The following is a 27,774-nucleotide window of genomic DNA, read 5'->3' on the forward strand; positions in this document are numbered from 1 at the left end:
TCACGGTCACCCTGCCTCCCTGCCTCCCGGACCCCATCCCACAGAAAGGATGACCTGAAACTGGAGTGTGTTCCATATGGCACCCTATTCCCTTTATAGTGTACTACTTTAGACCAGAACCCACAGGGCTGTGAACTACATAGGGAATAGTGTGCCATTTGGGACAGGTCAAAGGGAATAGGGTGCCATTTGGGACAGGTCAACGTTAATATGGTGCCATTTAAGACATGTCAATGGGAATAGGGTGCCGTTTGGGACAGGTAAGAGGGAACAGGGTGCCATTTATGACAGGTCAAATGGAACATGGTGCCATTTGGGACATGTAAAATGGAATAGGGTGCCATTTGGGATGCATCCTGGGTCATTTATGTACCTGCCTGGACTTGTAGGCTACCTACTATATTTATAAAGAACCCCCTAAACAAATGATTTCATTTCACCCTCCTATAGCCTTATTGACATGTTACATTATAGCCTATAGGCAGTCCTATGACTGGAGATGGTGATCTATTCCTCCCTCAGCAGCTCCCTTTGTTGTTGTCTTTAACGTCAAAAGGTCCGCCTCTCTTTCTGCCCCCCAACCCACCTCTCTCTCAACCCCCTGGTTAAAAATTATTTCAGAATGAACTCTGTGCGACTCGAACTGTCAAATGAAGGATGGCTTTGTGTGTTCAGAGAAAGCAACGAGAGAGTACAGTGAGAAAGAGTAGGGAGAAAGAGATTAGAGCGAGAGAGATAGGGAAAAGGATTGCTGTGAGGGGAGAGTGACCGACTGATGGGCTCGTAGTTATCAGTAACTAATGGTTTGGGGAATGTTCACTGATACTAATGGTCCATGTCACCACTCTGGAACACTTACCGCACCAAACAAGTCCCCGACTTTAATCATTTCAGAGAAAGAAAGTCAATCAAGAGGGGGACAAGGAATTTAAGGCATTTATCCTGCGTATTGGAAATAAGCTTCATTCTTTGGTCCGTTTAAACCGCCTGACCATTAATCTGTGTGATTGGAACGTGGGGCCAAGTCCAAGCTCTCCTCCTCTGGTAATGCTCACGGTCTGGTCACCCACTTACAGTGTCTGGCTCTAGGGACCGATACACACCAAAAGCCCCCTGGCCTGAACCCAATTCAAATCCTATCGGCCTCCTTCTCTTCCTGTCTCGGCAGTGAAGTGCTCGCATAGAACTAAGCACACAAAACCGCCGCCTTTGGCCAATAGCCGTTTTGTTGAAGAGGTTCTTTGTCCAGTCTAGTCCGTGTTTGATCTGTGACCCCCCCGGGTTATAATGCCCCCCCTCCTCCCCGAGCTGTTCCGTCACTGTTGTGACTCATGTCCTTTCCATTCCGTCGCTCCCCCTCTCAATTTAAAAAAAAAAAGAGGGAAAAACTTCCGACCTTCGTTCTGCCTTTCCTGTTTCCACTAAACACAGGGCTCTCTCTCCTATTTTAGTCAAATCCCCCCACGCTCCCTGCGTATCCTGCCTTTCTTATTCCAGTCTTTTAAAGGCAGTGATGACAGTCTTACAGTGAGGGAAAAAAGTATTTGATCCCCTGCTGATTATGTACGTTAGCCCACTGACAAAGAAATGATCAGTCTATAATTTTAATGGTAGGTTTATTTGAACAGTGAGAGACAGAATAACAACAACAAAAAATCCAGAAAAGCACATGTCAAAAATGTTAGAAATTGATTTGCATTTTAATGAGAGAAATAAGTATTTCACCCCTCTGCAAAACATGACTTAGTACTTGGTGGCAAAACCCTTGTTGGCAATCACAGAGGTCAGACGTTTCTTGTAGTTGGCCACCAGGTTTGCACACATCTCAGGAGGGATTTTGTCCCACTCCTCTTTGCAGATCTTCTCCAAGTCATTAAGGTTTCGAGACTGACGTTTGGCAACTCGAACCTTCAGCTCCCTCCACAGATTTTCTATGGGATTAAGGTCTGGAGACTGGCTAGGCCACTCCAGGACCTTAATGTGCTTCTTCTTGAGCCACTCCTTTGTTGCCTTGGCCGTGTGTTTTGGGTCATTGTCATGCTGGAATACCCATCCACGACCCATTTTCAATGCCCTGGCTGAGGTTCTCACCCAAGATTTGACGGTACATGGCCCTGTCCATCGTCCCTTTGATGCGGTGAAGTTGTCCTGTCCCCTTAGCAGAAAAACACCCCCAAAGCATAATGTTTCCACCTCCATGTTTGACGGTGGGGATGGTATTCTTGGGGTCATAGGCAGCATTCCTCCTCCTCCAAACACAGCGAGTTGAGTTGATGCCAAAGAGCTCCATTTTGGTCTCATCTGACCACAACACTTTCACCCAGTTGTCCTCTGAATCATTCAGATGTTCATTGGCAAACTTCAGACAGGCATGTATATGTATTCTTGAGCAGGGGGACCTTGCGGGCGCTGCAGAATTTCAGTCCTTCACGGCGTAGTGTGTTACCAATTGTTTTCTTGGTGACTATGGTCCCAGCTGCCTTGAGATCATTGACAAGACCCTCCCGTGTAGTTCTGGGCTGATTCTTCACCGTTCTCATGATCATTGCAACTCCACGAGGTGAGATCTTGCATGGAGCCCCAGGCCGAGGGAGATTGACAGTTCTTTTGTGTTTCTTCCATTTGCGAACAATCGCACCAACTGTTGTCACCTTCTCACCAAGATGCTTGGCGATGGTCTTGTAGCCCATTCCAGCCTTGTGTAGGTCTACCATCTTGTCCCTGACATCCTTGGAGAGCTCTTTGGTCTTGGCCATGGTGGAGAGTTTGGAATCTGATTGATTGATTGTGTCTTTTATACAGGTAACAAGCTGAGATTAGGAGCAGTCCCTTTAAGAGTGTGCTCCTAATCTCAGCTCGTTACCTGTATAAAAGACACCTGGGAGCCAGAAATCTTTCTGATTGAGGGGGTCAAATACTTATTTCCCTCATTAAAATGCAAATCAATTTATAACATTTTTCACGTGTTTTTCTGGATTTTTTGGTTGAAATAAACCTACCATTAAAATGATAGACTGATCATTTCTTTGTCAGTGGGAAAACGTACAAAATCAGCAGGGGATCAATTACTTTTTTCCCTCACTGTACGTAACAGGGCTGTGCTTATTTGAGTATTAACCAATCACAACTGTTGCCTGAAAACCCTGATAAGACTCCTAAAATGGATGTCTCTCCAACCAGTGCTGCACAGTGAAACACTTACACACACCAGCCCCATTATCATGACCATGTCCATAATGAGTTACACACACACACCAGCCCCATGTCCATAATGAGTTACACACACACACCAGCCCCATTAACATGACCATGTCCATAATGAGTTACACACACACCAGCCCCATGTCCATAATGACAGTTACACACACACCAGCCCCATTAACATGACCATGTCCATAATGAGTTACACACACACCAGCCCCATGTCCATAATGACAGTTACACACACACCAGCCCCATTAACATGACCATGTCCATAATGAGTTACACACACACCAGCCCCATGTCCATAATGACAGTTACACACACACACCAGCCCCATTAACATGACCATGTCCATGAGTTACACACACACACCAGCCCCATGTCCATAATGAGTTACACACACACACACCAGCCCCATTAACATGACCATGTCCATAATGAGTTACACACACACACACCAGCCCCATTAACATGACCATGTCCATAATGAGTTACACACACACACACCAGCCCCATTATCATGACCATGTCCATAATGAGTTACACACACACACACACAGAAAAAGTGTGTTCAAAAGACGTCCAGAAGAGTTTAATAATTTAAGTTATTTTATTATAAAAGTACAGTGAGCAATTCTTCATCCACAACAGGTGTGTGTGTGTTAGAAGTCATCCTGGTTGCTCCGTGTGTCTCGTAGGTGTGAGAGTGATGCCAGGACCTCCTCTGTCGGTCTCCTCCCTAGCTGCTTCCCCCCTCTGGTCCTTACACTCACCGTGCCACTCTCACACTCCTTCTCACCTACCACTGGACACGCACACACATAAACAATTACTGAATCAATATGTTTACAACCTGTGTCAGTTAATTTAGAATCTACAGTAATCTAATCCGTGTTCACCCATGCACTCTTACCAAATATGTAGTTGTACTGGGCCAGCTGTGCAGAGCGGATCTTCTTATTTAAGGTGGCACCCTGGTCATCATCCACGTCAGCCATGAAGCCGGCCTCGCGGAACTGTCGGACCACCTTAACAAGAGCAAAACACACATCACTCACAGTGGTGGTAGAGGAGACAGGAACCAGGCTACGGTAGAATAACAGTAAGGACGGCACCTTTTACATTCCACCCTGAGGGCTGAGACTCTGGTGGCTGTATTTCCTGGCTATGTATCATCATGACAGACCCCAGATCAGCAGTCTTGATAGACTCTCCTCCCCTGGGTCTACATACGCATTACATACAGGAGGATGTATTGGCAATGTTGTGACTGGCAGACTTTTTACAAGACAAGTCAAGAGAGAAATAGGAGCCGTGGCCTGATAAAGGCCTCAGAAACATTACAGGTCTATATTCCATGTTCTCCTGTGTCTGGTCTTACCTGCTGCTGGCTCATGAATCATGTGGCAGATGGAACTTGTAGAATATATTGATATGTGAGTAGTGGCATGTACGTACCTAGCTTTGTTTCATTGTTGGTTCCCATGTGTTAAATAAACGAAAACCTGATCACAAAATGAACCTGAAATCAAGTCCTTTTCAGAGTCATGATGAACCGTGTATGGGTACAGTGTTGGATTAGCCTTCCATCTCTGGGGTCACTGAGGGGTACAGCTTTGATGTGTGCTGAGTCATGTTGTGTTTGGTCACATGTGTGGGTGTATGGGGGGGTTTGATTTCAGCCTGCAGTACAACGGCCATGTGTATAATGTGTCTCAGAGCAGGAGTGCTGATCTAGGACCAGGTTCCTCCTTTCCATGTAATCTTAAAAATTGAGATCCAAAATGCAAAACTGACCCTAAATCAGCACTCCAAATCTGAGACGCTTGATACATATGGCCCCAGATTTGATATTATGAGTACTGACCTGTTGCGCATATGTCTCACTACCTCCCCCTACAGGAATAATGATGACCTGCGCTGGAGACAACCACAGAGGCCTGAAAGAGACCGAAAGGAAAGAGAAACTGAGTGAGTAAGAGGAAGAGGAATGTGGGTAACCAAAACGGTATCATTTTAGATGAATCAAATCACAGACATGCAGACACTTTTACCATTTCCCCCAAAAATTCTCAGCCAATATAGCGATCATGCGTTCCAGTGATCCCAGAACAGCTCTGTGGACCATCACTGGTCTGTGGGTCTCTCCATCCCCCCTGAGAGCGAGAGAAAGGGTGAAAGAGAGCAAGAGGGAGAGAGGGTGAGGGAAGAGAGAAAGATGGTGAGAAAGGGGTAAGGGAGATCACTTCAGTCTTAAAGCTACAATAACAAAGCGAACACCCCACCTCTGGTTTGGTAAAAAGCTAAGGGATGAGCCTGGAGAAATGTAACCACTGTGAAATTCAGAGCTATGGATGCAAGGACTGACCATCCATGATATCAACATTTGTTTAACCTTGTTATGAGGCTATACAGTGTTTATGTTGTTTACAAACATTGTCCAGTGTCTGTTCTTTTGCCCAGTCTGAGATATGGCTTTTTCTTTGCAACTCTGCCTAGAAGGCCAGCATCCCAGAGTCTCCTCTTCACTGCTGACGTTGAGACTGGTGTTTTGCGGGTACTATTTAATGAAGCTACCAGTTGAGGACTTGTGAGGCGTCAGTTTCTCAAACTAGACATTCTAATGTACTTGTCCTCCCACTACCCTTTCTATTCTAGTTAGAGACAGTTTGTGCTGTTCTGTGAAGGGAGTAGTACACAGCGTTGTACGAGATCTTCAATTTCTTGGCAATTTCTCACATGGAATAGCCTTAATTTCTCAGAACAAGAATAGACTGACGAGTTTTAGAAGAAAGTTCTTTGTTTCTGGCCATTTTGAGCCTGTAATCGAACCCACAAATGCTGATAATCCAGATACTCAACTAGTCTAAAGGCCAGTTTTATTGCTTATTTAAATCAGCACAACAATTTTCAGCTGTTCTAACATACTTTCAAAAGGGTTTTCTAATGATCAATTGGCCTTTTCAAATTATAAACTTAGCAAACACAACATGCCATTGGAACACAGGAGTGATGGTTGCTGATAATTGGCCTCTGTAGACCTATGTAAACATTCCATTATTATTATTATAAATCAGTCGTTTCCAGCTACAATAGTCATTTACAACATTAGCCATCTCTACAACCCATTTCTGAGAAATTTGATGTTATTTTATGGACAATTTTAATTTTTTTCTTCCAAAAACAAGGACATTTCTAAGTAACCCCAAACTTTTGAACGGTAGTGTGTGTGTACAGTTGAAGTTGGAAGTTTACATACACCTTAGCCAAATACATATCCTCATTTTTCACAATTCCTGACATTTAATCCTAGTAAAAATTCCGTCTCTTAGGTCAGTTAGGATCACCACTTTATTTTATGAAAGTGAAATGTCAGAATAATAGGAGAGAGAATGATTTATTTGAGCTTTTATTTCTTTCATCACATTCCCAGTGGGTCAGAAGTTTACATACACTCAATTAGTATTTGGTAGCATTGCCTTTAAATACATTACCTTGGGTCAAACCTTTTGGGTAGCCTTCCACAAGCTTCCCACAATAAGTTGGGTGAATTTTGGTCCATTCCTCCTGACAGAGCTGGTGTAACTGAGTCAGGTTTGTAGGCCTCCTTGCTCGCACAAGCTTTTTCAGTTCTGCCCTCAAATTTTCTATAGGATTGAGGTCAAGGCTTTGTGATGGCCACTCCAATACCTTTACTTTGTTGTCCTTAAGCCATTTTGCCACAACTTCGGAAGTATGCTTGGGGTCATTGTCCATTTGGAAGACCCATTTGCGACCAAACTATAACTTCCTGATTGATGTCTTGAGACGTTGCTTCAATATATCCACATAATTTTCCGTCCTCATGATGCCATCTATTTTGTGAAGTGCACCAGTCCCTCCTGCAGCAAAGCACCCACACAATATGATGCTGCCACCCCCGTGCTTCACGGTTGGGATGGTGTTCTTCGGCTTGCAAGCCTCCCCCTTATTCCACCAAACATAACGATGGTCATTATGACCAAACAGTTCTATTTTTGTTTCATCAGACCAGAGGACATTTCTCCAAAAAGTACGATATTTGTCCCCTTGTGCAGTTGCAAACCGTAGTCTGGCTTTTTTATGGCGGTTTTGGAGCAGTGGCTTCTTCATTGCTGAGCGGCCTTTCAGGTTATGTCGATATAGGACTCGTTTTACTGTGGATATAGACACATATATCCATTTCCTCCAGCATCTTCACAAGGTCCATTGCTGTTGTTCTGGGATTGATTTGCACTTTTCGCACAAAAGTACATTCATCTCCAGGAGACAGAACTCATCTTCTTCCTGAGCGGTATGACGGCTGCGTGGTCCCATGGTGTTTATACTTGCGTACTATTGTTTGTACAGATGAACATGGTACCTACAGGCGTTTGGAAATTGCTCCCAAGGATAAATCAGACTTATGGAGGGCAACAACAAAACATTCTGAGTTCTTAGCTGATTTCATTTGATTTTCCCCATGATGTCAAGCAAAGAGGCACTGAGTTTGAAGGTAGGCCTTGAAATACACTGCTCAAAAAAATAAAGGGAACACTTAAACAACACAATGTAACTCCAAGTCAATCACACTTCTGTGAAATCAAACTGTCCACTTAGGAAGCAACACTGACAATAAATTTCACATGCTGTTGTGCAAATGGAATAGACAACAGGTGGAAATTATAGGCAATTAGCAAGACACCCCCAATAAAGGAGTGGTTCTGCAGGTGGGGACCACAGACCACTTCTCAGTTCCTATGCTTCCTGGCTGATGTTTTGGTCACTTTTGAATGCTGGCGGTGCTTTCACTCTAGTGGTAGCATGAGACGGAGTCTACAACCCACACAAGTGGCTCAGGTAGTGCAGCTCATCCAGGATGGCACATCAATGCGAGCTGTGGCAAGAAGGTTTGATGTGTCTGTCAGCGTAGTGTCCAGAGCATGGAGGTGCTACCAGGAGACAGGCCAGTACATCAGGAGACGTGGAGGAGGCCGTAGGAGGGCAACAACCCAGCAGCAGGACCACTACCTCCGCCTTTGTGCAAGGAGGAGCAGGAGAAGCACTGCCAGAGCCCTGCAAAATGACCTCCAGCAGGCCACAAATGTGCATGTGTCTGCTCAAACGGTCAGAAACCGACTCCATGAGGGTGGTATGAGGGCCCGACGTCCACAGGTGGGGGTTGTGCTTACAGCCCAACACCGTGCAGGACGTTTGGCATTTGCCAGAGAACACCAAGATTGGCAAATTCGCCACTGGTGCCCTGTGCTCTTCACAGATGAAAGCAGGTTCACACTGAGCACGTGACAGACGTGACAGAGTCTGGAGACGCCGTGGAGAACGTTCTGCTGCCTGCAACATCCTCCAGCATGACTGGTTTGGCGGTGGGTCAGTCATGGTGTGGGGTGGCATTTCTTTGGGGGGCCGCACAGCCCTCCATGTGCTCGCCAGAGGTAGCCTGACTGCCATTAGGTACCGAGATGAGATCCTCAGACCCCTTGTGAGACCATATGCTGGTGCGGTTGGCCCTGGGTTCCTCCTAATGCAAGACAATGCTAGACCTCATGTGGCTGGAGTGTGTCAGCAGTTCCTGCAAGAAGAAGGCATTGATGCTATGGACTGGTCCGCCCGTTCACCAGACCTGAATCCAATTGAGCACATCTGGGACATCATGTCTCGCTCCATCCACCAACACCACGTTGCACCACAGACTGTCCAGGAGTTGGCGGATGCTTTAGTCCAGGTCTGGGAGGAGATCCCTCAGGAGACCATCCGCCACCTCATCAGGAGCATGCCCAGGCGTTGTAGGGAGGTCATACAGGCACGTGGAGGCCACACACACTACTGAGCCTCATTTTGACTTGTTTTAAGGACATTACATCAAAGTTGGATCAGCCTGTAGTGTGGTTTTCCACTTTAATTTTGAGTGTGACTCCAAATCCAGACCTCCATGGGTTGATAAATAAGATATTTATTGATTATTTTTGTGTGATTTTGTTGTCAGCACATTCAACTATGTAGAGAAAAAAGTATTTAATAAGATTATTTCTTTCATTCAGATCTAGGATGTGTTGTTTAAGTGTTCCCTTTATTTTTTTGAGCAGTATATATCCACAGGTGCACCTCCAATTGACTCAAATGATGTCAATTAGAAGCTTCTAAAGCCATGACAATTTTCGGGAATGTTCCAAGCTGTTTAAATGCACAGTCAACTTAGTGTATGTAAACTTCTGACCCAATGGAATTGTGATACAGTGAATTATAAGTGAAACAATCTGTCTGTAAACAATTGTTGGAAAAATTACTTGTGTCATGCACAAAGTAGATGTCCTAACCGACTTGCCAAAACTATAGTTTGTTAACAAGAAGTGTATGTAAACTTCAACTGAATGCATGTATGCATGCATGTACCGTAATTTCCGGACTATTAAGCGCACCTGAATATAAGCCGCACCCACTGAATTTAAAAAAGATATATATTTTGAACATAAATAAGCCGCACATGTCTATAAGCCGCAGGTGCCTACCGGTACATTGAAACAAATGAACTTTACACAGGCTTTAACGAAACACGGCTTGTAACAAAAAATAAATTAGCAGTAAGCTTTAGTTGTCTTTTTGCACTGAGTCAATTCCTCACGCTGCTGTTTCCAACGTCTTATCATCGACTCATTAAGACCAAGCTCCCGTGCAGCAGCTCTATTTCCTTTTCCAACAGCCAGATCAATCGCCTTCAACTTGAAAGCTGCATCATATGCATTTCTCCGTGTCTTTGCCATGATGAGGGTGACAAAATGACTACCGTAATCAGAATGATGGGAAGTTTGAGAGCGCTCGATTTAATCTAAACAGTAACCAAAAAAGTTGTTTGACCTTAACCCGTTCGGCAATTTCATTGGTCTAATGAAAGCTTCATGCCGCCAAAAAACTGAGCACGTCACAGAATGTGTTTTTTTTGGGAAGAAAAATAACTGAAAGCGGGAAAAATCCATATATTAGCCGCGTCATTGTTTAAGCCGCGAGGTTCAAAGCTGGGAAAAAAGTTGCGGCTTAGAGTCCGGAATTTACGGTATAAACACTCAGCAAAAAAAGAAGCGTCCTCTCACTGTCAACTGCGTTTATTTTCAGCAAACTTAACATGTGTAAATATTTGTATCAACATAACAAGATATAACAACTGAGACATAAACTGAACAAGTTCCACAGACATGTGACTAACAGAAACAGAATAACGTGTCCCTGAACAAAGGGGGGTGTCAAAATCAAAAGTAACAGTCAGTATCTGGTGTGGCCACCAGCTGCATTAAGTACTGCAGTGCATCTCCTCCTCATGGACTGTACCAGATTTTCCAGTTCTTGCTGTGAGATGTTACCCCACTCTTCCACCAAGGCACCTGCAAGTTCCCGGACATTTATCGGGGGAATGGCCCTAGACGCGAATCCAACCACCACCCCTGGTGAGATAAAACTGCAACTCGTCAGTGAAGAGCACTTTTTGCCAGTCCTGTCTGGTCCAGCGACGGTGGGTTTGTGCCCAAAGGCGATGTTGTTGCCGGTGATGTCTGGTGAGGACCTACCTTACAACAGGCCTACAAGCCCTCAGTCCAGCCTCCCTCAGCCTATTGAGGACAGTCTGAGCACTGATGGAGGGATTGTGCGTTCCTGATGTAACTCGGGCAGTTGTTGTTGCCATCCTGTAACTGTCCCGCAGGTGTGATGTTCGGATGTACCGATCCTGTGCAGGTGTTGTTACACGTGGTCTGCAACTGCGAGAAAGAACGTCCTGTATCCCAGTCTTTGGCGTCTCACAGTACGGACATTGCAATTTATTGCCCTGGCCACATCGGCAGTCCTCATGCCTCCTTGCAACATGCCTAAGGCACGTTCACGCAGATGAGCAGGGACCCTGGGCATCTATCTTTTGGTGTTTTTCAGTCAGTAGAAAGGCCTCTTTAGTGTGCTAAGTTTTCATAACTGTGACCTTAATTGCTTACCGCATGTTCATTAATTGTTTATGGTTCATTGAACAAGCATGGGAAACAGTGTTTAAACCCTTTACAATGAAGATCTGTGAAGTTATTTGGATTTTTACACATTTTCTTTGAAATACGGGGTCCTGAAAAAGGGATGTTTATTTTTTGCTGAGATTATAATATATATTTAAAATTAATTTATACGTCCAAAAATGGATGCAACAACTAAGGATTCTAGCTTTAAACCCCTCGGTCTAATAACGTTGCCAGCCATGTGCAACCCAATTAAATGTACCATCAGTTAGATAAGAGCAGAAGCTGCATCAGGGAACATCCCAGAACATACAGGTTGAACTCACATAGATGAGCGACTCACCCCACATACTGCAGGTCAAATCTGATTGGTAGCTGGAAGTCCAATTGGATGGTGGCACACTGGTGCTGTCGACCAATGGCGTCCTTGATCTGGATGTCAATCTATGACAACAGGAAGATGGAGTGTGTGAGTGTTAATAACATGGCTCTGTTCAGGGCGGGTTGCAGCGTTACACAACGTTCAGACAGAAGGGTCTTGTGTAACTGACCTTTGGCCCGTAGAACGCTCCATCTCCTGGGTTGAGCTGCCAGCGCTCTCCAAACTGCTGCAGACTCCTCTCCAACTGCTGCTCAGAGAGAAAGAGACAGAGAGAGGAGAGCAGGGGGGGACAAGATGGAGGGGAGTGAAAGAGGAGAAGAAAGTGGGAAAGAGAAAAATGGAAAGAAAGGATCTCATTTCCTCATTGAGCTTCTCCTCTCTGTGTTAATTTCCTGAGCTTTACTCCACAGAGGAAGAGGCAGGGAGCATAGACAGCAGCCACGGAACAGACAGGGCTTTGAGTTCGTCACATCCACATGGCCATATATCAACACTGATTGGATAAGTGTCCCTCATTACGTGATGTCATTATGATTACAGTAGAGGCTATGTGCTGGGATTTATAGACATCACTTGTGGGACAGTAAACACACATTTACATCTGTCTGTATGTTGTGTGTGATGTGTGTACCTGCTCAGCGTGGTCCCACAGTGCAGGCTCCCCCAGGCAGGGTGTAGGTCGGGTGGAGAGGAGACAGTGGAAGGAGAATCCAAAAACTCGATACACACTCCTCACAAAGTCCAAACACGCCATGATCTCCTCCTCCAACTGACAGAGAGAGTGTGTGTGTGTGGGGGGGGGGGGGGGGTACAGGAAGGGATTGGGCGGCAGGAGTACAGCCAGAAAAGGAGGACAGAGTGATGGAGAAGAATAGAGAAAGTAAATGCAATATTGTAAAAGACAGTATAAATAAACAGATGTGAAACTGGAGAGTCCAGGGGTTAAGGGTTAACTCAGAGATGAGTCCAGGGGTTAAGGGTTAACTCAGAGATGAGTGAGGAGGAACAGTTCATTTATTGACTGTTCCAGTGATTGGATTAGCCAAAGTAGAAAACAAACCTCACAATATCATGTGAATCAGTGTGTGTATAAGCGCAAGTGTGTGTGTGATGTGAGACAAATATCCCAAAAGGTTCAAATGACAAGAATCGTGTGTGTACCTGCTCAGGAGTGCAGAAGATGTGTGCGTCGTCCTGGCAGAACCTGCGGACCCTGGTGAGACCACCCAGAGCGCCGGACAACTCGTTCCGATGCAGTGCCCCGAAATCGGCCCAACGCAACGGGAGCTCCCTCCATGACCTTACACGCTGCTCAAACATCAGACTGGAACAGAGAGAGCTGTTATTGAGAAGTCCTGAACAGTGTGTGGGGCAGAGTATGAGAGAGAATGTAGGGGTGTGTGTGTGTGTTCTCACCAGTGTGCAGGGCAGTTCATGGGTTTGAGTGCATAGGTGTGTGTGTCACCGGTCACAGTAAACATGTTTTCACTGTAGTGTTCCCAGTGACCCGAACGCTCCCACAGTGCAGTGCTGTATAGAGTAGGGGTCACAACCTCATGGAAGCCACGCCTCCTGTACTCAGTCTGGGGGGGGTATGGAGAGAAGGAAGGGGTGGAGAGAAAGGGAGGAACAGAGGGATGTAACAACTTCATTATTACAGACAGATTTCTCTGTGCGCGTGTGTCATCCAGGGTTATTTGGAAAACAGACAGTCACAGTGTAGTAATTGGGGTGATTTCCTGACTACAACAGGAGTGTCCTGAGGTCACCGTCAGGGTAAAGATGTCTGAATGAGCGGGTGTGTGTGTGTGTGCGCACACGGAAGCCAACTTCGCTGATTGTCGTGGCCATTCTACTCTAAAATCATAAAAAATACTAAGGGGGTGTTAGTAAATTCACTCTGGAGTGCCAGAGTGTGCTAAGACTGCGCTCGTAAATTCAGAGTTGTCAGATTCTCCATTCATAAATTCAGAGTTGTCAGATTCTCCATTCGTAAATTCAGAGCGTTGTCAGATTCTCCATTCGTAAATTCAGAGCGTTGTCAGATTCTCCATTCGTAAATTCAGAGCGTTGTCAGATTCTCCATTCGTAAATTCAGAGCGTTGTCAGATTCTCCATTCGTAAATTCAGAGCTGTCAGATTCTCCATTCGTAAATTCAGAGCTGTCAGATTCTCCATTCGTAAATTCAGAGCGTTGTCAGATTCTCCATTCGTAAATTCAGAGCGTTGTCAGATTCTCCATTCGTAAATTCAGAGCGTTGTCAGATTCTCCATTCGTAAATTCAGAGCGTTGTCAGATTCTCCATTCGTAAATTCAGAGCGGTCAGATTCTCCATTCGTAAATTCAGAGCGTTGTCAGATTCTCCATTCGTAAATTCAGAGCGTTGTCAGATTCTCCATTCGTAAATTCAGAGCGTTGTCAGATTCTCCATTCGTAAATTCAGAGCGTTGTCAGATTCTCCATTCATAAATTCAGAGCGTTGTCAGATTCTCCATTCATAAATTCAGAGCGTTGTCAGATTCTCCATTCGTAAATTCAGAGCGTTCCGCTCTAGGAGCTTGCAGAGCACACACTGGATGCCCTGACCGAGGAGTAGGGTTGATCGAGCGTTCTGACCTCACAACAGCAGTTAATCACCCAAGCTAACTGGCTAAAGTTGGTTAACTTGCTAGCTACTTCCAGACACATAATGAGAGAACACCTCACTCTGACCATTTTACTCTCCCTAGCAGAGCTGGTTAGGCTGTTTGCATGTTATCCAGAGTGTTAGTGACTAACTGTGCTGCTTGCAACAATTAAATGAAGTTAATTTGACAACGTTTACTGACACCGGTCATATTTAACGGGTGTTGCGCGTTCGTTAATTCATCAGTTATTCTGCGCACTGGCACACTCAGACGAGAGTAGATAGGGTGCGTTCGTTAATTCATTCTGGCCAAGTCAACCAAAGCAAAGTTGGTAGAATGTTTGAATTTGGAATGTTTGGCTGATAAGAGTAACAGTGTTGATTTGAAAGTCGTTCTATTTCCTTGCCATGGTCATTCTATTCATAAGATTACTTACATTTGAATATGATGATCTCACAATTGAAAAGAGCAACTTTAGAATGTTTGCTTGATAGGCACCAATGTTGATATGGAACTGTTTTGGTCGCATCAACACCAAGACTAGACGAGGGACTTGTTTCTGCCAGAGCCATATATGAAGATATTTCTGCCAGGTTTTAGAACAGCTGACATGTTAGCACCTTATTCTTGAGATGTTGGTGATGTAACAATACAAGAGTGCCTCTGACAGTTCCCTATGAAAATTTGAGCAGCAGCTGAAAAATGAGCTCCTACAAATATTGAAATTTACATGGTTTTTAGAGTGAAGTACATCGGAAAAAAGCAAAAGAAAACCGCAAGACTGAATAGGAGAAAAAACAAGCAACAAACAAAGAAGATAGGCTTTTGAAAAATAACTATTTTTCATAAAATTGTAGTTATCTTAGCTAGCTGAATTGTTTCCCAGTTGCTAAGCAGTTGCTAGGGACTCTTTTGGAAGAAGCTAGCTAGCAAACGAAGAACAACAAAGAATATCTAGTTAACAGAAGAAAAGAAAGAAAAACAGGACAGAAGAAAAAGGATATCAAAGTGAAACAGTTCTCTAAAGACACAAGAGACAATAATACAAGAAACAACACTTCTGTAGCTTGTCAACTATGTGCCTGTCTATCCCTGTTCTCTCCTCTCTGCACAGGCCATACAAACGCTTCACACCGCGTGGCCGCTGCCACTAACCGGGTGGTCCCAGCGCGCACGACCCACGTGGAGTTCCTGGTCTCCGGCAGCCTCTGGAACTGCCGGTCTGCGGCCAACAAGGCTGAGTTCATCTCAGCCTATGCTACCCTCCAGTCCCTAGACTTCCTGGCGCTGACGGAAACATGGATTACCACAGATAACACTGCTACTCCTACTGCTCTCTCTTCATCTGCCCACGTGTTCTCGCATACCCCTAGAGCATCGAACCAGCGGGGTGGTGGCACTGGAATCCTCATCTCTTCCAAGTGGACATTCTCTCTTTCTCCCCTGACCCATCTGTCTATCTCCTCATTTGAATTCCATGCTGTCACAGTTACCAGCCCTTTCAAGCTTAACATCCTTATCATTTATCGCCCTCCAGGTTCCCTTGGAGAGTTCATCAATGAGCTTGACGCCTTGATAAGTTCCTTTCCTGAGGATGGCTCACCTCTCACAGTTCTGGGTGACTTTAACCTCCCCACGTCTACCTTTGACTCATTCCTCTCTGCCTCCTTCTTTCCACTCCTCTCCTCTTTTGACCTCACCCTCTCACCTTCCCCCCCTACTCACAAGGCAGGCAATACGCTTGACCTCATCTTTACTAGATGCTGTTCTTCCACTAATCTCATTGCAACTCCCCTCCAAATCTCCGACCACTACCTTGTATCCTTTTCCCTCTTGCTCTCATCCAACACTTCTCACTCTGCCCCTACTCGGATGGTATTGCGCCGTCCCAACCTTCGCTCTCTCTCTCCCGCTACTCTCTCCTCTTCCATCCTATCATCTCTTCCCTCTGCTCAAACCTTCTCCAACCTATCTCCTGATTCTGCCTCCTCAACCCTCCTCTCCTCCCTTTCTGCATCCTTTGATTTTCTCTGTCCCCTATCCTCCAGGCCGGCTCGGTCCTCCCCTCCTGCTCCGTGGCTCGACGACTCACTACGAGCTCACAGAACAGGGCTCCGGGCAGCCGAGCGGATATGGAGGAAAACTCGCCTCCCCTGCGGACCTGGCATCCTTTCACTCCCTCCTCTCTACATTCTCCTCTTCTGTCTCTGCTGCTAAAGCCACTTTCTACCACTCTAAATTCCAAGCATCTGCCTCTAACCCTAGGAAGCTCTTTGCTACCTTCTCCTCCCTCCTGAATCCTCCTCCCCCTCCCCCCCTCTCTGCGGATGACTTCGTCAACCATTTTGAAAAGAAGGTTGACGATATCCGATCCTCGTTTGCTAAGTCAAACGACACCGCTGGTCCTGCTCACACTGCCCTACCCTGTGCTTTGACCTCTTTCTCCCCTCTCTCTCCAGATGAAATCTCGCGTCTTGTGACGGCCGGCCGCCCAACAACCTGCCCACTTGACCCTATCCCCTCCTCTCTTCTCCAGACCATTTCCGGAGACCTTCTCCCCTACCTCACCTCGCTCATCAACTCATCCTTGACCGCTGGCTACGTCCCTTCCGTCTTCAAGAGAGCGAGAGTTGCACCCCTTCTGAAAAAACCTACACTCGATCCCTCCGATGTCAACAACTACAGACCAGTATCCCTTCTTTCTTTTCTCTCCAAAACTCTTGAACGTGCCGTCCTTGGCCAGCTCTCCTTCTATCTCTCTCAGAATGACCTTCTTGATCCTAATCAGTCAGGTTTCAAGACTGGGCATTCAACTGAGACTGCTCTTCTCTGTGTCACGGAGGCTCTCCGCACTGCTAAAGCTAACTCTCTCTCCTCTGCTCTCATCCTTCTAGACCTATCTGCTGCCTTTGATACTGTGAACCATCAGATCCTCCTCTCCACCCTCTCCGAGTTGGGCATCTCCGGCGCGGCCCACGCTTGGATTGCGTCCTACCTGACAGGTCGCTCCTACCAGGTGGCGTGGCGAGAATCTGTCTCCGCACCATGCGCTCTCACCACTGGTGTCCCCCAGGGCTCTGTTCTAGGCCCTCTCCTATTCTCGCTATACACCAAGTCACTTGGCTCTGTCATATCCTCACATGGTCTCTCCTATCATTGCTATGCAGACGACACACAATTAATCTTCTCCTTTCCCCCTTCTGATAACCAGGCAGCGAATCGCATCTCTGCATGTCTGTCAGACATATCAGTGTGGATGACGGATCACCACCTCAAGCTGAACCTCGGCAAGACGGAGCTGCTCTTCCTCCCAGGGAAGGACTGCCCGTTCCATGATCTCGCCATCACGGTTGACAACTCCCTTGTGTCCTCCTCCTAGAGTGCTAAGAACCTTGGCGTGATCCTGGACAACACCCTGTCGTTCTCCACTAACATCAAGGCGGTGATCCGATCCTGTAGGTTCATGCTCTACAACATTCGCAGACGACGACCCTGCCTCACACAGGAAGCGGCGCAGGTCCTAATCCAGGCACTTGTCATCTCCCGTCTGGATTACTGCAACTCGCTGTTGGCTGGGCTCCCTGCCGGTGCCATTAAACCCCTACAACTCATCCAGAACGCCGCAGCCCGTCTGGTGTTCAACCTTCCCAAGTTCTCTCACGTCACCCCGCTCCTCCGCTCTCTCCACTGGCTTCCAGTTGAAGCTCGCATCCGCTACAAGACCATGGTGATTGCCTACGGAGCTGTGAAGGGAACGGCACCTCCATACCTTCAGGCTCTGATCAGGCCCTACACCCAAACAAGGGCACTGCGTTCATCCACCTCTGGCCTGCTGCCCCCCCTACCTCAGAGGAAGCACAGTTCCCGCTCAGCCCAGTCAAAACTGTTCGCTGCTCTGGCACCCCAATGGTGGAACAAGCTCCCTCACGACGCCAGGACAGCGGAGTCAATCACCACCTTCCGGAGTCACCTGAAACCCCACCTCTTTAAGGAATACCTAGGATAGGATAAAGTAATCCTTCTAACCCCCCCCTTAAAAGATTTAGATGCACTATTGTAAAGTGGTTGTTCCACTGGATATCATAAGGTGAATGCACCAATTTGTAAGTCGCTCTGGATAAGAGCATCTGCTAAATGACGTAAATGTAATGTAAATGAAATGACCCGCTGTAAACAAACAAAACAGTGCAGCGAATTTAAAATACATTTTTACTGATTAGCATTTGGGATAATGTGTATCCAAGTCCAAGGTTTTGGTGTCATCAAATTGCATCTTTATCGATTTTGAAAACTATCAGAAATAAACAGCATAATGTGGAAGTGTCAATGATCACTTAGCAACGGCTATAGAGGAGAAAGTGGTGCTCTCGGAACTTTCAGACAGAGACCGCATTGGCCCAACTCTCTAGATACTGTTTCACTCTGGTTTCTGCCATCTTAGATTATCAACTTTTCAAAAATGCATCTACATCCAGCAATTTCACCAGTCTGTAACATGGATGGCACTGAGACATCAGTATCTTCCTGCAAGACATTCAAATCCCATCATTAATGGTACGAATCATGGTGTATTCTCACGAAGATCTGGTTCATTGTTGAGTTTCGTGTACTTCTCAACATTCCTTGTTTAGCATGCATTTGGGTACATATAGAACTGGTTTTGTGTGTGAATTTAGGTCTGGTCCTGACCGAGTTTCTCAGAGATCTTGCAGTGTGAGTGGCACTGGAAGCCCCTAAACATGGCCAGCTGCTGGTATCACAACCAGCACCTGCCTGAGCAGCACCTGCCTGAGCAGGAGAAATGACATCCGTTTCACAAGCACATGGAGCTGAAGCGCAAGGTAGAGTTTTACAGGAGAGTTAGGAGGGGGTTTTACGAGCAGTGTGTGAGCTCAGGGCCCAGTTCTGGATTTGGCCTGTCAGATAGTGTTAAATGCATAGAAATAGAATGAATAGAACTGGACTCCTAATTCAAGTTAATGGTTTGACCATTCTATTTCTATGCATTTAACACTATACGATAGACAAAATACAAATAGACAACTTGTGAAAAACTAGGACCAGGAGACCAGTGGCATTTTTCTGATGGAGAAACTACAAGCCATTCCAGGGGTGTTGGAGTTGGCTGCAGAGAGGGGCTTCCTGTGAATCTCTGATCTATTTTGGAGAAGCAGTAGCTAGTAAGAGGGATTGGTAAGTATAGTACATTTATGTGTAAGTTAGTCTATTTTATATCAATAAAAATAAACAATATTTCAAGCATAAAAATGATGATGCGTCTGTGTTTGTGTGCGTGTGTTACCTTGATAAAGTGATAAAATGATGATGCGTCTGTGTGTGCGTGTGTTACCTTGATAAAGTGATAAAATGATGATGCGTCTGTGTGTGTGCGTGTGTTACCTTGATAAAGTGATAAAATGATGATGCGTCTGTGTGTGTGCGTGTGTTACCTTGATAAAGTGATAAAATGATGATGCGTCTGTGTCTGTGTGTGTGTGTGTGCGCGTGTGTTACCTTGATAAAGTCAGCGAGTGTGTTGTAGATGTGAGCTCCTTTAGGCAGGAAGAAGCAGCTTCCAGGACTGACGTCATTAAAGAAGAACAGCTCCTGGTCCTGGAGGCAAAAACACACACACACACACACACACACACACACACACACACACACACACACACACACACACACACACACACACACACCTCCCCCCATATCAGTAAACGCTCCATTTGAGATACCGTCGCACTTGCCTCACAGTTAGCCAAGATGCTAAACTAGCCCGCTAAAATAGGTTAGTTCGTTAGCAATAGTTTCTACACTACTCGGCTAGCTACAGTAGCGCTGCCGTGCCAATAATAACCTGTCTCCAGTTGTTTATATTTCTATGCGTATTGGGCCTAGATCTTTTTATCTTCCCTCTCCCCGTCCACCTCACCTTGCCGATGCGTCTGTGGTCTCTCTTCCGTGTCTCCTCCTGTTCCCTCTCCCACTCCTCCCTCTCCCTCTCTCCTGGGAAGGCCACACCCATCACACGCATCACGCCTGACGTGCCAACAGGATTGGTCAACGTTACGGGAGACACCTGAACAGAAAGAGGGGGGACAGAAAAGACAAAGAGTAGCATAAAAGAGAAATATACTAAACAAAAATATAAAAGGCAACATGTAAAGTGTTGGTCTCATGTTTCATGAGCTGAAATAAAAGATCCAATAAATGTTCCATAGGCAGAAAAAGCTTATTTCTCTCCATTTTTGTGAACAAATTTGTTTACATCCCTGTTAGTGAGCATTTCTCCTTCGCCAAGATAATCTATCCACCTGACAGGTGTGGCATATCAAGAAGCTGATTCAACAGAATGATCATTACACCGGTGCACCTTGTGCTGTGGTCAATAAAAGGCCACTCTAAAATGTGCAGTTTTGTCGCACAACACAATGCCACAGATGTCTCAAGTTTTATAGGGAGCGTGCAATTGACATGCTGACTGCAGGAATGTCCACCAGAGCTGTTGCCTGAAAATGTAATGTTAATATCTCTACCATAAGCCGTCGTTTTAGAGAATTTGGCAGTAAGTTCAACCAGTCTCACAACCGCAGACCACATGTATGGCATCAGGAGGGCGAGTGGTTTGCTGATGTCAATGTTGTGAACAGAGTGCCCCATGGTGGCGGTGGGATTATGGTATGGGCAGGCATAAGCTACGGATGGAGAATTAACACAACTGCATTTTATCGATGGCAATTTTAATGCACAGAGAAACCGTGACGAGATCAACTCTATGCGAAGGAGATGTGTCGCGCTGCATGAGGCAAATGGTAGTTTAAGGTATCTGTGACCAACAGATGCATATCTGTACTCCAAGTCATGTGAAAACCATAGATTTGGGCCTAATGGTTTTATTTCAAATTGAATGATTTCCTTATATGAACTGTAACTCAGTAAAATCTTAGAAATTGTTGCGTTTATATTTTTGTTCAGTATATATAGTAAAAAAAGAAAAACCCTTGAATGAATAGGTGTCCAATATATACAGTACCAGTCAAGAGTTGACACATACTCATTCAAGGGTTTTTCTTTATTAGTACTATTTTCTACATTGTAGAATAATAGTGAAGACATCACAACTATGAAATAACAAATGGAATCATGTAGTAACCAAAAAGATTTTAGATTCTTTAAAGTAGACACCCTTTGCCTTGATGACAGCTTTGCACATACTTGGCATTCTCTCAACCAGCTTCACCTGGAATGCTTTTCCAACAGTCTTGAAGGAGTTCCCACATATGCTGAGCACTTGTTGGCTGCTTTTCCTTCACTCTGCTTTCAATTCATCCCAAACCATCTCAATTGGGTTGAGGTCGGGTGATTGTGGAGGCCAGGTCATCTGATACAGCACTCCATCACTCTCCTTCTTGGTCAAATAGCCCTTACACAGCCTGGAGGTGTGTTTTGGGTCATTGTCCTGTTGAAAAAGAAATGATAGCCCCACTAAGCCCAAACCAGATGGGACGGCGTATCGCTGCAGAATACGGTGGTAGCCATGCTGGTTAAGTGTGCCTTGAATTCTAAATAAATCACAGACTGTCACCAGCAAAGCACCCCCACACCTCCTCCTCCATGCTTCAAGGTGGGAACCACACATGCGGAGATCATCCGTTCACCTACACTGCGTCTCACAAAGACACGGCGGTTGGAACCAAAAATCTCAAATTTGAACTCATTAGACCAAATGACAGATTTCCAGTCTCATGTCCATTGCTCGTGTTTCTTGGCCCAAGCAAGTCTCTTATTCTTATCGGTGTCCTTTAGTAGTGGTTTCTTTGCAGCAATGTAACCATGAAGGCCTGATTCACGCAGTCTCCTCTGAACAGTTGATGTTGAGATGTGTCTGTTACTTGAACTCCGTGAAGCATTTATTTGGGCTGCAATCTGATGTGCAGTTAACTCTAATGAGCTTATTCTCTGCAGCAGTGGTAACTCTGGGTCTTCCTTTCCTGTGGCGGTCCTCATGAGAGCCAGTTTCATCATAGAGCTTGATGGTTTTGCGACTGCACTAAGGTGGTACACCTGTTAATTAAAATGCATTCCAGGTGACTACCTCATGAAGCTGGTTGAGATAATGCCAAGAGTGTGCAAAGCTGTCATCAAGGCAAAGGGTGACTACTTTGAAGAATCTCAAATATAAAATATATTTTGATTTGTTTAACACTTTTTTGGTTACTACATGATTCCATATGTGTTATTTCATAGTTTTGATGTCTTCACTATTATTCTACAATGTAGAAAATAGTAAAAATAAAGAAAAACACTTGAATGAATTGGTGTTCTAATACTTTAGACCGGTAGGTAGTGCGTATTTTATATATATATATATATATCCCAGCCATCTTTCTTCCATAGCCACCATTTTGGAACCACTTCTCTACAGATAATGGGCAGGGGCTGTGTTTCCCCTTGGGACAATAAAGATTGACATGATTTGACTTGGCGGGGGCAGGAAACTGGTCACTGACAATCACAACATCCTGTGGCTATTGCTCTCCCAGCGTGGAAAGTGGAAATTCCATTCTGACCAGTACAATACCAGTATGGAAATTCCACTTCTGAAAGAAAACAGTAATGCTGAGCGATTAACCGAAATGTTGGTTTTTAAAACAACTAATTGACAAACGTCAGTTCAATTATTTGAATTCGATTTAGTTCATTACTTTTTCTGTGAGCTCGATGCGCAGTTTCTCTAGAGACAAACCAGATCACCAAACCGAAACTGAACAGACCTCAAGCACTAATTGCTCAGCACCAGCAAATAGGTCATTGTTGGCATCACGGGCTACCAAGCTACAGTTCTAATGCTTCTAGGGAAAAAACAAGCAGCGTTTTGTTTTCGCTTGTCTTCCGTGTGACGTTGTTCTGACTTGTTAGTCTCCAGTGCGTCGTTTAACTGGCCAGTGACTGCCAAGTGATTGTCATTTACCAGTAAGGAATTTCCAGTGTGACCTGTGCAGTCCCAGTACACATTGGTATCAGGAAGAGGAGGTCAGAGTTAATGGCTATATTGCATGGTAATGTCACAGCCCATGTTGAGTTAAACAGTAACCAGGTTTCCATCCAACCTTTTTCAGCGAGTAAAGTACATGTTGGATAGAAAGAAAAGTCACGACAGGCCGGATGGAAACAGCAAATTTGTAGGTAAACTTTCCAAATGTAGACAAAACAAAACACACTAGACAAGGTGGGATCTTTTAGTGTCTAAAATTAAAACGGTGGTGGAAACGCTTTTAGGCGCAAATATTTATATAATAACCATCATAACGAAGTAAAGTTGGAGTCAGGCGATGACAAGTCTGTGTGGTCCTCCCACTACGACACGTCAGGAAAGCATACAGTTTATTAGAGTACAGATGAAATAAGTTACTATGAACGTCAGGGTGGTGAAAACACAAGGTGATGAGCTTGATGCTCCTTTCCAAATACTGTATCAAGGGTCTGATGCTTGGCTGCCTTTTGACAAATAAAAAGAATCTTGCTCTTTTGTCCATAATAATCTCATCATGTAGGCTATACCCACACTGTATCTGCCAGCTGTTGGCTACAGCACGCGTGCCAGGATCAGAGTGGGAACATTCACTACATAACTCAACATGGTTTGTGACAAAACCATCAGTAGAGATGAAAATGCGATGGAATCCCATTTAAGTGTTGTTTTTTATCCTGTACATTCAATTTTTACATCCAGCGTAGTTTAGATGTCATGAGGAGAAGACAAGAACTGTACATTCCTCACTGAACTGATATGCAGACAGGAAGGAAGGCAGATTGACACACAAACAAACACACATACCTGCAGCATCTTGAAGACCTTGAGGAGACCAGTGTGAGGGAGGAGAGGACCATTGCAGACTCCTATGCTGTCTCCACACCTGACCCACACACAGAACAGGAAGAGATGGACATGTCATCCTAGTGTACAGTCCTTTCTCCTTAAAAACAGACCATGACTGTGTTGTATCAGGCTGTGAGATGTTGAGCAACAAACCTGTAGACTGTAACAGTAGGACCACTCATCTGTTCTTCAATCAACTGGAGTCTCAGAGCATTGTCCTAGATGACAGAACACACTCAGTTAGTACACATACACACTAGTGTATCACGGCCACACCCCTTGAATTACAGACATTCCTAGATGACCATTACAGTCAGAGGTTAAAGACAACACATGTAAACAGTCAATTCCACAAGCTGCTACAGGTAGGAGCAGAGCAACACACCTACATTCTAGAATACTGTGGGCCATAACCATAATGCCATCTAATGTCTCATTCTGTACCAACTTCATACTATCCGTGCGTCATTACACCGACTAACCAAACACTCTAAGCCAAATACATTTAGTGCAGGTAAGGTACAAAATAGTACTGATATTGATCCATATGCCTGTTTCCAACCACAATGGCTATGTCCTAAATGGCACCCTATTCCCTATATAGGGAACTACATAAGAAATAGGATGCCATTTCAGATGCAGCCAATGACATAAACAGAGCCAATGACCTCTGACCTGGAAGAGCTCTGTAACTTCCTGCCTGTTCAGCTCCAGTCTGGAGAGAGGAAGCCTCTGGCCAGCGGCCTCCTTACATCTCTCCTCTAGCTCAGCTAGGGACAGGGCACTGGGAGAGAGACCAGGGGTAAATACTGTTTCTCTGTGTATACAGTGCATTCGGAAAGTATTCAAACCACTCAACTTTTTCCACATTTTGTTACGTTACAGCCTTATTCTAAAATGGATTCAATTGCCCCCCCCCCTCAATCTATACACAATACCCATAATGACAACGCAAAAACAGGTTTAGACATTTTAGCAAATTTATATTAAAAACACACCCGGAAATATCCCATTTACATGACAGCTCCTCCCAGGGGCTGTTAGAGAACAAATGCATCCTTCCCTCCCTCCCTCCCTCCCTCCCTCCCTCAAAGCAGCTTTTCTGTCTTAAAGGGGTGCCAAAAGGTGAGGGGATGGTTAGTGGGGTAAAATGTAATGACTAAGTTGCTTTGGATAAAAGCAAAATGGTATATATTATATTACAAAGAGAGGAAGATATCTTACCTGTTCTCCAGGAGGTGGTCACAGTAGAGGCCGGACTCTGACACGCCCTCTCTGCACACATCCACCCCAAACACCCTCTCTAACACCCACCCCACAACACACGCTCCTGTCCTCCACACAGCCTGGGGAAAAAGGGAGAAAATGAAAGAGATGAGCGAGAGGAGATAAGAGAGAGAAGAGGTCAACCTCTGCCTCTGACTGCTCTCCATGTAAGATCTATTGGGTGAGATGAATGAGAATGTCCTAAGTAAGTACCTGTTTGCCCTCTGTGGTGTCGAAGCCTAGCAGCTGTAGTTCACAGTCAGCCTCCAGGGGGCGAAGCAGCTCCCACAGCTCTCCATTCACCCGGCACACCAGAGCACCTTTCACACTGCACAGACATGGAGTGTTGGAGGGTTAGAGACAATGTCAATATGTTTGCTTACACCTATCCAATTTCACCAAATTCCAATCTGAAAGCAAAGAGATGGGACACATAGGTGTCCCAGGGACTGAGAAAGGCCTGAAGGACTCTGCAGGGAGTTACTCAGGTTGCATTTAGACAGGCAGCCCAATTCTGATATTTTTTTTCTCACTAATTGGTCTTTTGACCAATCAGATCAGCTCTGAAAACGACCCGATGTGAAAAGATCTGATGAATCAAAAGACCAATTAGTGGAAAATAAGAGAATTGGGCTGCCTGTCAAAACACGGCACGTGTTCTGAGGGATAAACAGTGCTTGAATTGGACAGAAGCTCAATGGAGCAGAGTACCGGCACCTCAACATTTCTGCTGCTTGAGTTCCTGCACCTCTTACAGAATATTAGCTCAAAAGTATTGCAGAGTTCCTTTACCTAAATATAAAACAGTACCGGCACTCAAAATAAGTACCAGCACCTATTGAGCACTGGCGATAACCCTTCCCTGACTTTTAGGATTCTGAATAATACATTATAAAAACACACGTCTGAGAGGCTAACCGTGCATTCTGAGCGATGATTGAGGGCGTGGTCACGCCTGTGGTGCCATTCACCGTCCTGCCATCAGCCAATCGGACGCTGAAGGCCTGTTTCGTGGCGCCGCTTGTCCTCTGCTGTCCCTGCCTCTCTCTGAGAGACTCAAACACCCGCACACGCTCAGACAGAGCAGGGGATGCCTGTATAAAGGCAGAGGGGAAGAAATTAGGAAACAAGGGAATAGGAAAGGAGAGAGCACAGGGGTCAATATGAACAACAATAATACAGACAAGGGGATCATACTATTAACATGTAATCGTTTTAAATCAAATCTTCGCACAATATGGTATTCATAACAAAATGTATGGCATTATGATCATACATACATACATTAGTAGTTGCATATTTGAGAGAGAGGACCCAATAATATGCTTAATTGAGAACTGTCCCCTCCCACCAAACACCCCTAAAAAAAAAAGTGTAACCTTGTGGTCACACACACACACACACACACACACAAATGACATGACAGTTTACAGCGCAGTCTTGTTTGGCCGTCAGAACACTTTCAGGGCTATTCATAGATCCATCCAATGGTTTGTCAGAGGACACGCCCACACCTATGTACCTGAGCGGTCATAGGAATATGCTACACCACTGATTTGGAGAAGGCTGGCTACACAACCCAATGACACTGTACTCAGCAGGCCAGTACAGCTATATTTCATAACAGAAAACGGTTTAAGGTTGCACACCTTGCTAAAGCGCCTCTGACTGTGAAGCACTGCTCGAAGTGACGGCCGACAGACGGGAAACCGCAACATCACGGTCACGAGCATCCTTAATCCACCGGTTTCACCGAAAACTTTTCATAATCATAACATTTCACACTCGTTGTCCCTTACACTGCAAGCGGCCATAATACCGGAAGAATGAAGTAGATGGGGAAGAAGTGATTGGCCAGCAAGGAAAGAGGGCGGAAACTTGACGTTGGCAAGTGCGCGCACGTTGGTGAGCGTCAACAATTGAAAGCGCGCCCCCGTTCATTTATACACCTCAGTTGCGCCCACTAATCTGTATTTAACATTCGGATAAATCACTTTCAGGTAAACAAGGCTAACTTCACACCATTAATCTAAAACCGACTATCCATGAATATGACCTGAATCTATTTAACATAGGTATGCTCAATTCCTACATTTTCTCAAATTACGCCCAAGATCAAGAGTGGAGCGTTCAAGAAACCCATCCCAATATGAGTAGATCACTGCATCTGTGCAGCGCCTGAAGAGAATTGATCAACGGTGAGGCACCGGATTGGTCCCTGTGAGAGCCAGCCAGCAACACACATCCATTCATTGATTGGCCGCATGAAGAGAGAGGAACAGCAGAGAACGTTGTAGCTCAGAGCACCGTTATTAGGCTATTACACGCACATAGCTCAAAAGTACTCGCCTCTAACGTGGGGCAGAAATTAGGCTACTTTCAACAGACTTCTGGAAGGAATAGTATGTAGC

At 45.2% G+C, this 27,774-nt stretch overlaps 1 protein-coding gene across 4 annotated transcripts; it reads right to left on the reverse strand.

Moving 5' to 3' along the window:
• Positions 1-3,795: 3,795 nt before the first annotated feature.
• On the reverse strand, positions 3,796-27,231 carry tars2 (threonyl-tRNA synthetase 2, mitochondrial). 4 transcript variants are annotated; one of them, XM_045699219.1, is made up of 18 exons: positions 27,013-27,231; positions 26,282-26,457; positions 25,577-25,691; positions 25,322-25,443; positions 24,773-24,881; positions 24,251-24,315; positions 24,056-24,134; positions 20,150-20,296; positions 19,732-19,830; positions 13,006-13,172; positions 12,751-12,913; positions 12,221-12,358; positions 11,759-11,836; positions 11,551-11,651; positions 5,259-5,360; positions 5,072-5,144; positions 4,118-4,232; positions 3,796-4,009 (listed from the first exon to the last, which is right to left on the reverse strand). In XM_045699219.1, exons 1-18 carry the CDS (start codon positions 27,094-27,096, stop codon positions 3,867-3,869), a joined length of 2,076 nt encoding a protein of 691 aa, XP_045555175.1. In that variant the 5' UTR covers positions 27,097-27,231; the 3' UTR covers positions 3,796-3,866. The 4 variants fall into 4 exon arrangements, with proteins under 4 accessions (XP_045555175.1, XP_045555183.1, XP_045555170.1 ...); XM_045699227.1 differs by having other exon boundaries at positions 5,120-5,144; positions 26,267-26,457; XM_045699214.1 differs by having other exon boundaries at positions 26,267-26,457.
• Between the last annotated feature and the right edge of the window lie 543 nt (positions 27,232-27,774).

Source organism: Salmo salar, chromosome ssa02 (assembly GCF_905237065.1).
Source record: "Salmo salar chromosome ssa02, Ssal_v3.1, whole genome shotgun sequence".
NCBI lineage: Eukaryota > Metazoa > Chordata > Actinopteri > Salmoniformes > Salmonidae > Salmo > Salmo salar.

What these genes read in the sequence shown, in the direction of transcription:
- tars2 (XM_045699214.1), bottom strand. Translation starts at nt 27,096, where the DNA reads ATGCTCGTGACCGTGATGTTGCGGTTTCCCGTCTGTCGGCCGTCACTT. An exon ending in CACTCGCTGACTTTATCAAG is followed by an intron (nt 13,173 to 19,731) that starts GTAACACACGCG and finishes TACCCCCCCCAG; the next exon opens with ACTGAGTACAGGAGGCGTGG. An exon ending in GTGAGACATATGCGCAACAG is followed by an intron (nt 4,233 to 5,071) that starts GTCAGTACTCAT and finishes GCTCTTGTTAAG; the next exon opens with GTGGTCCGACAGTTCCGCGA.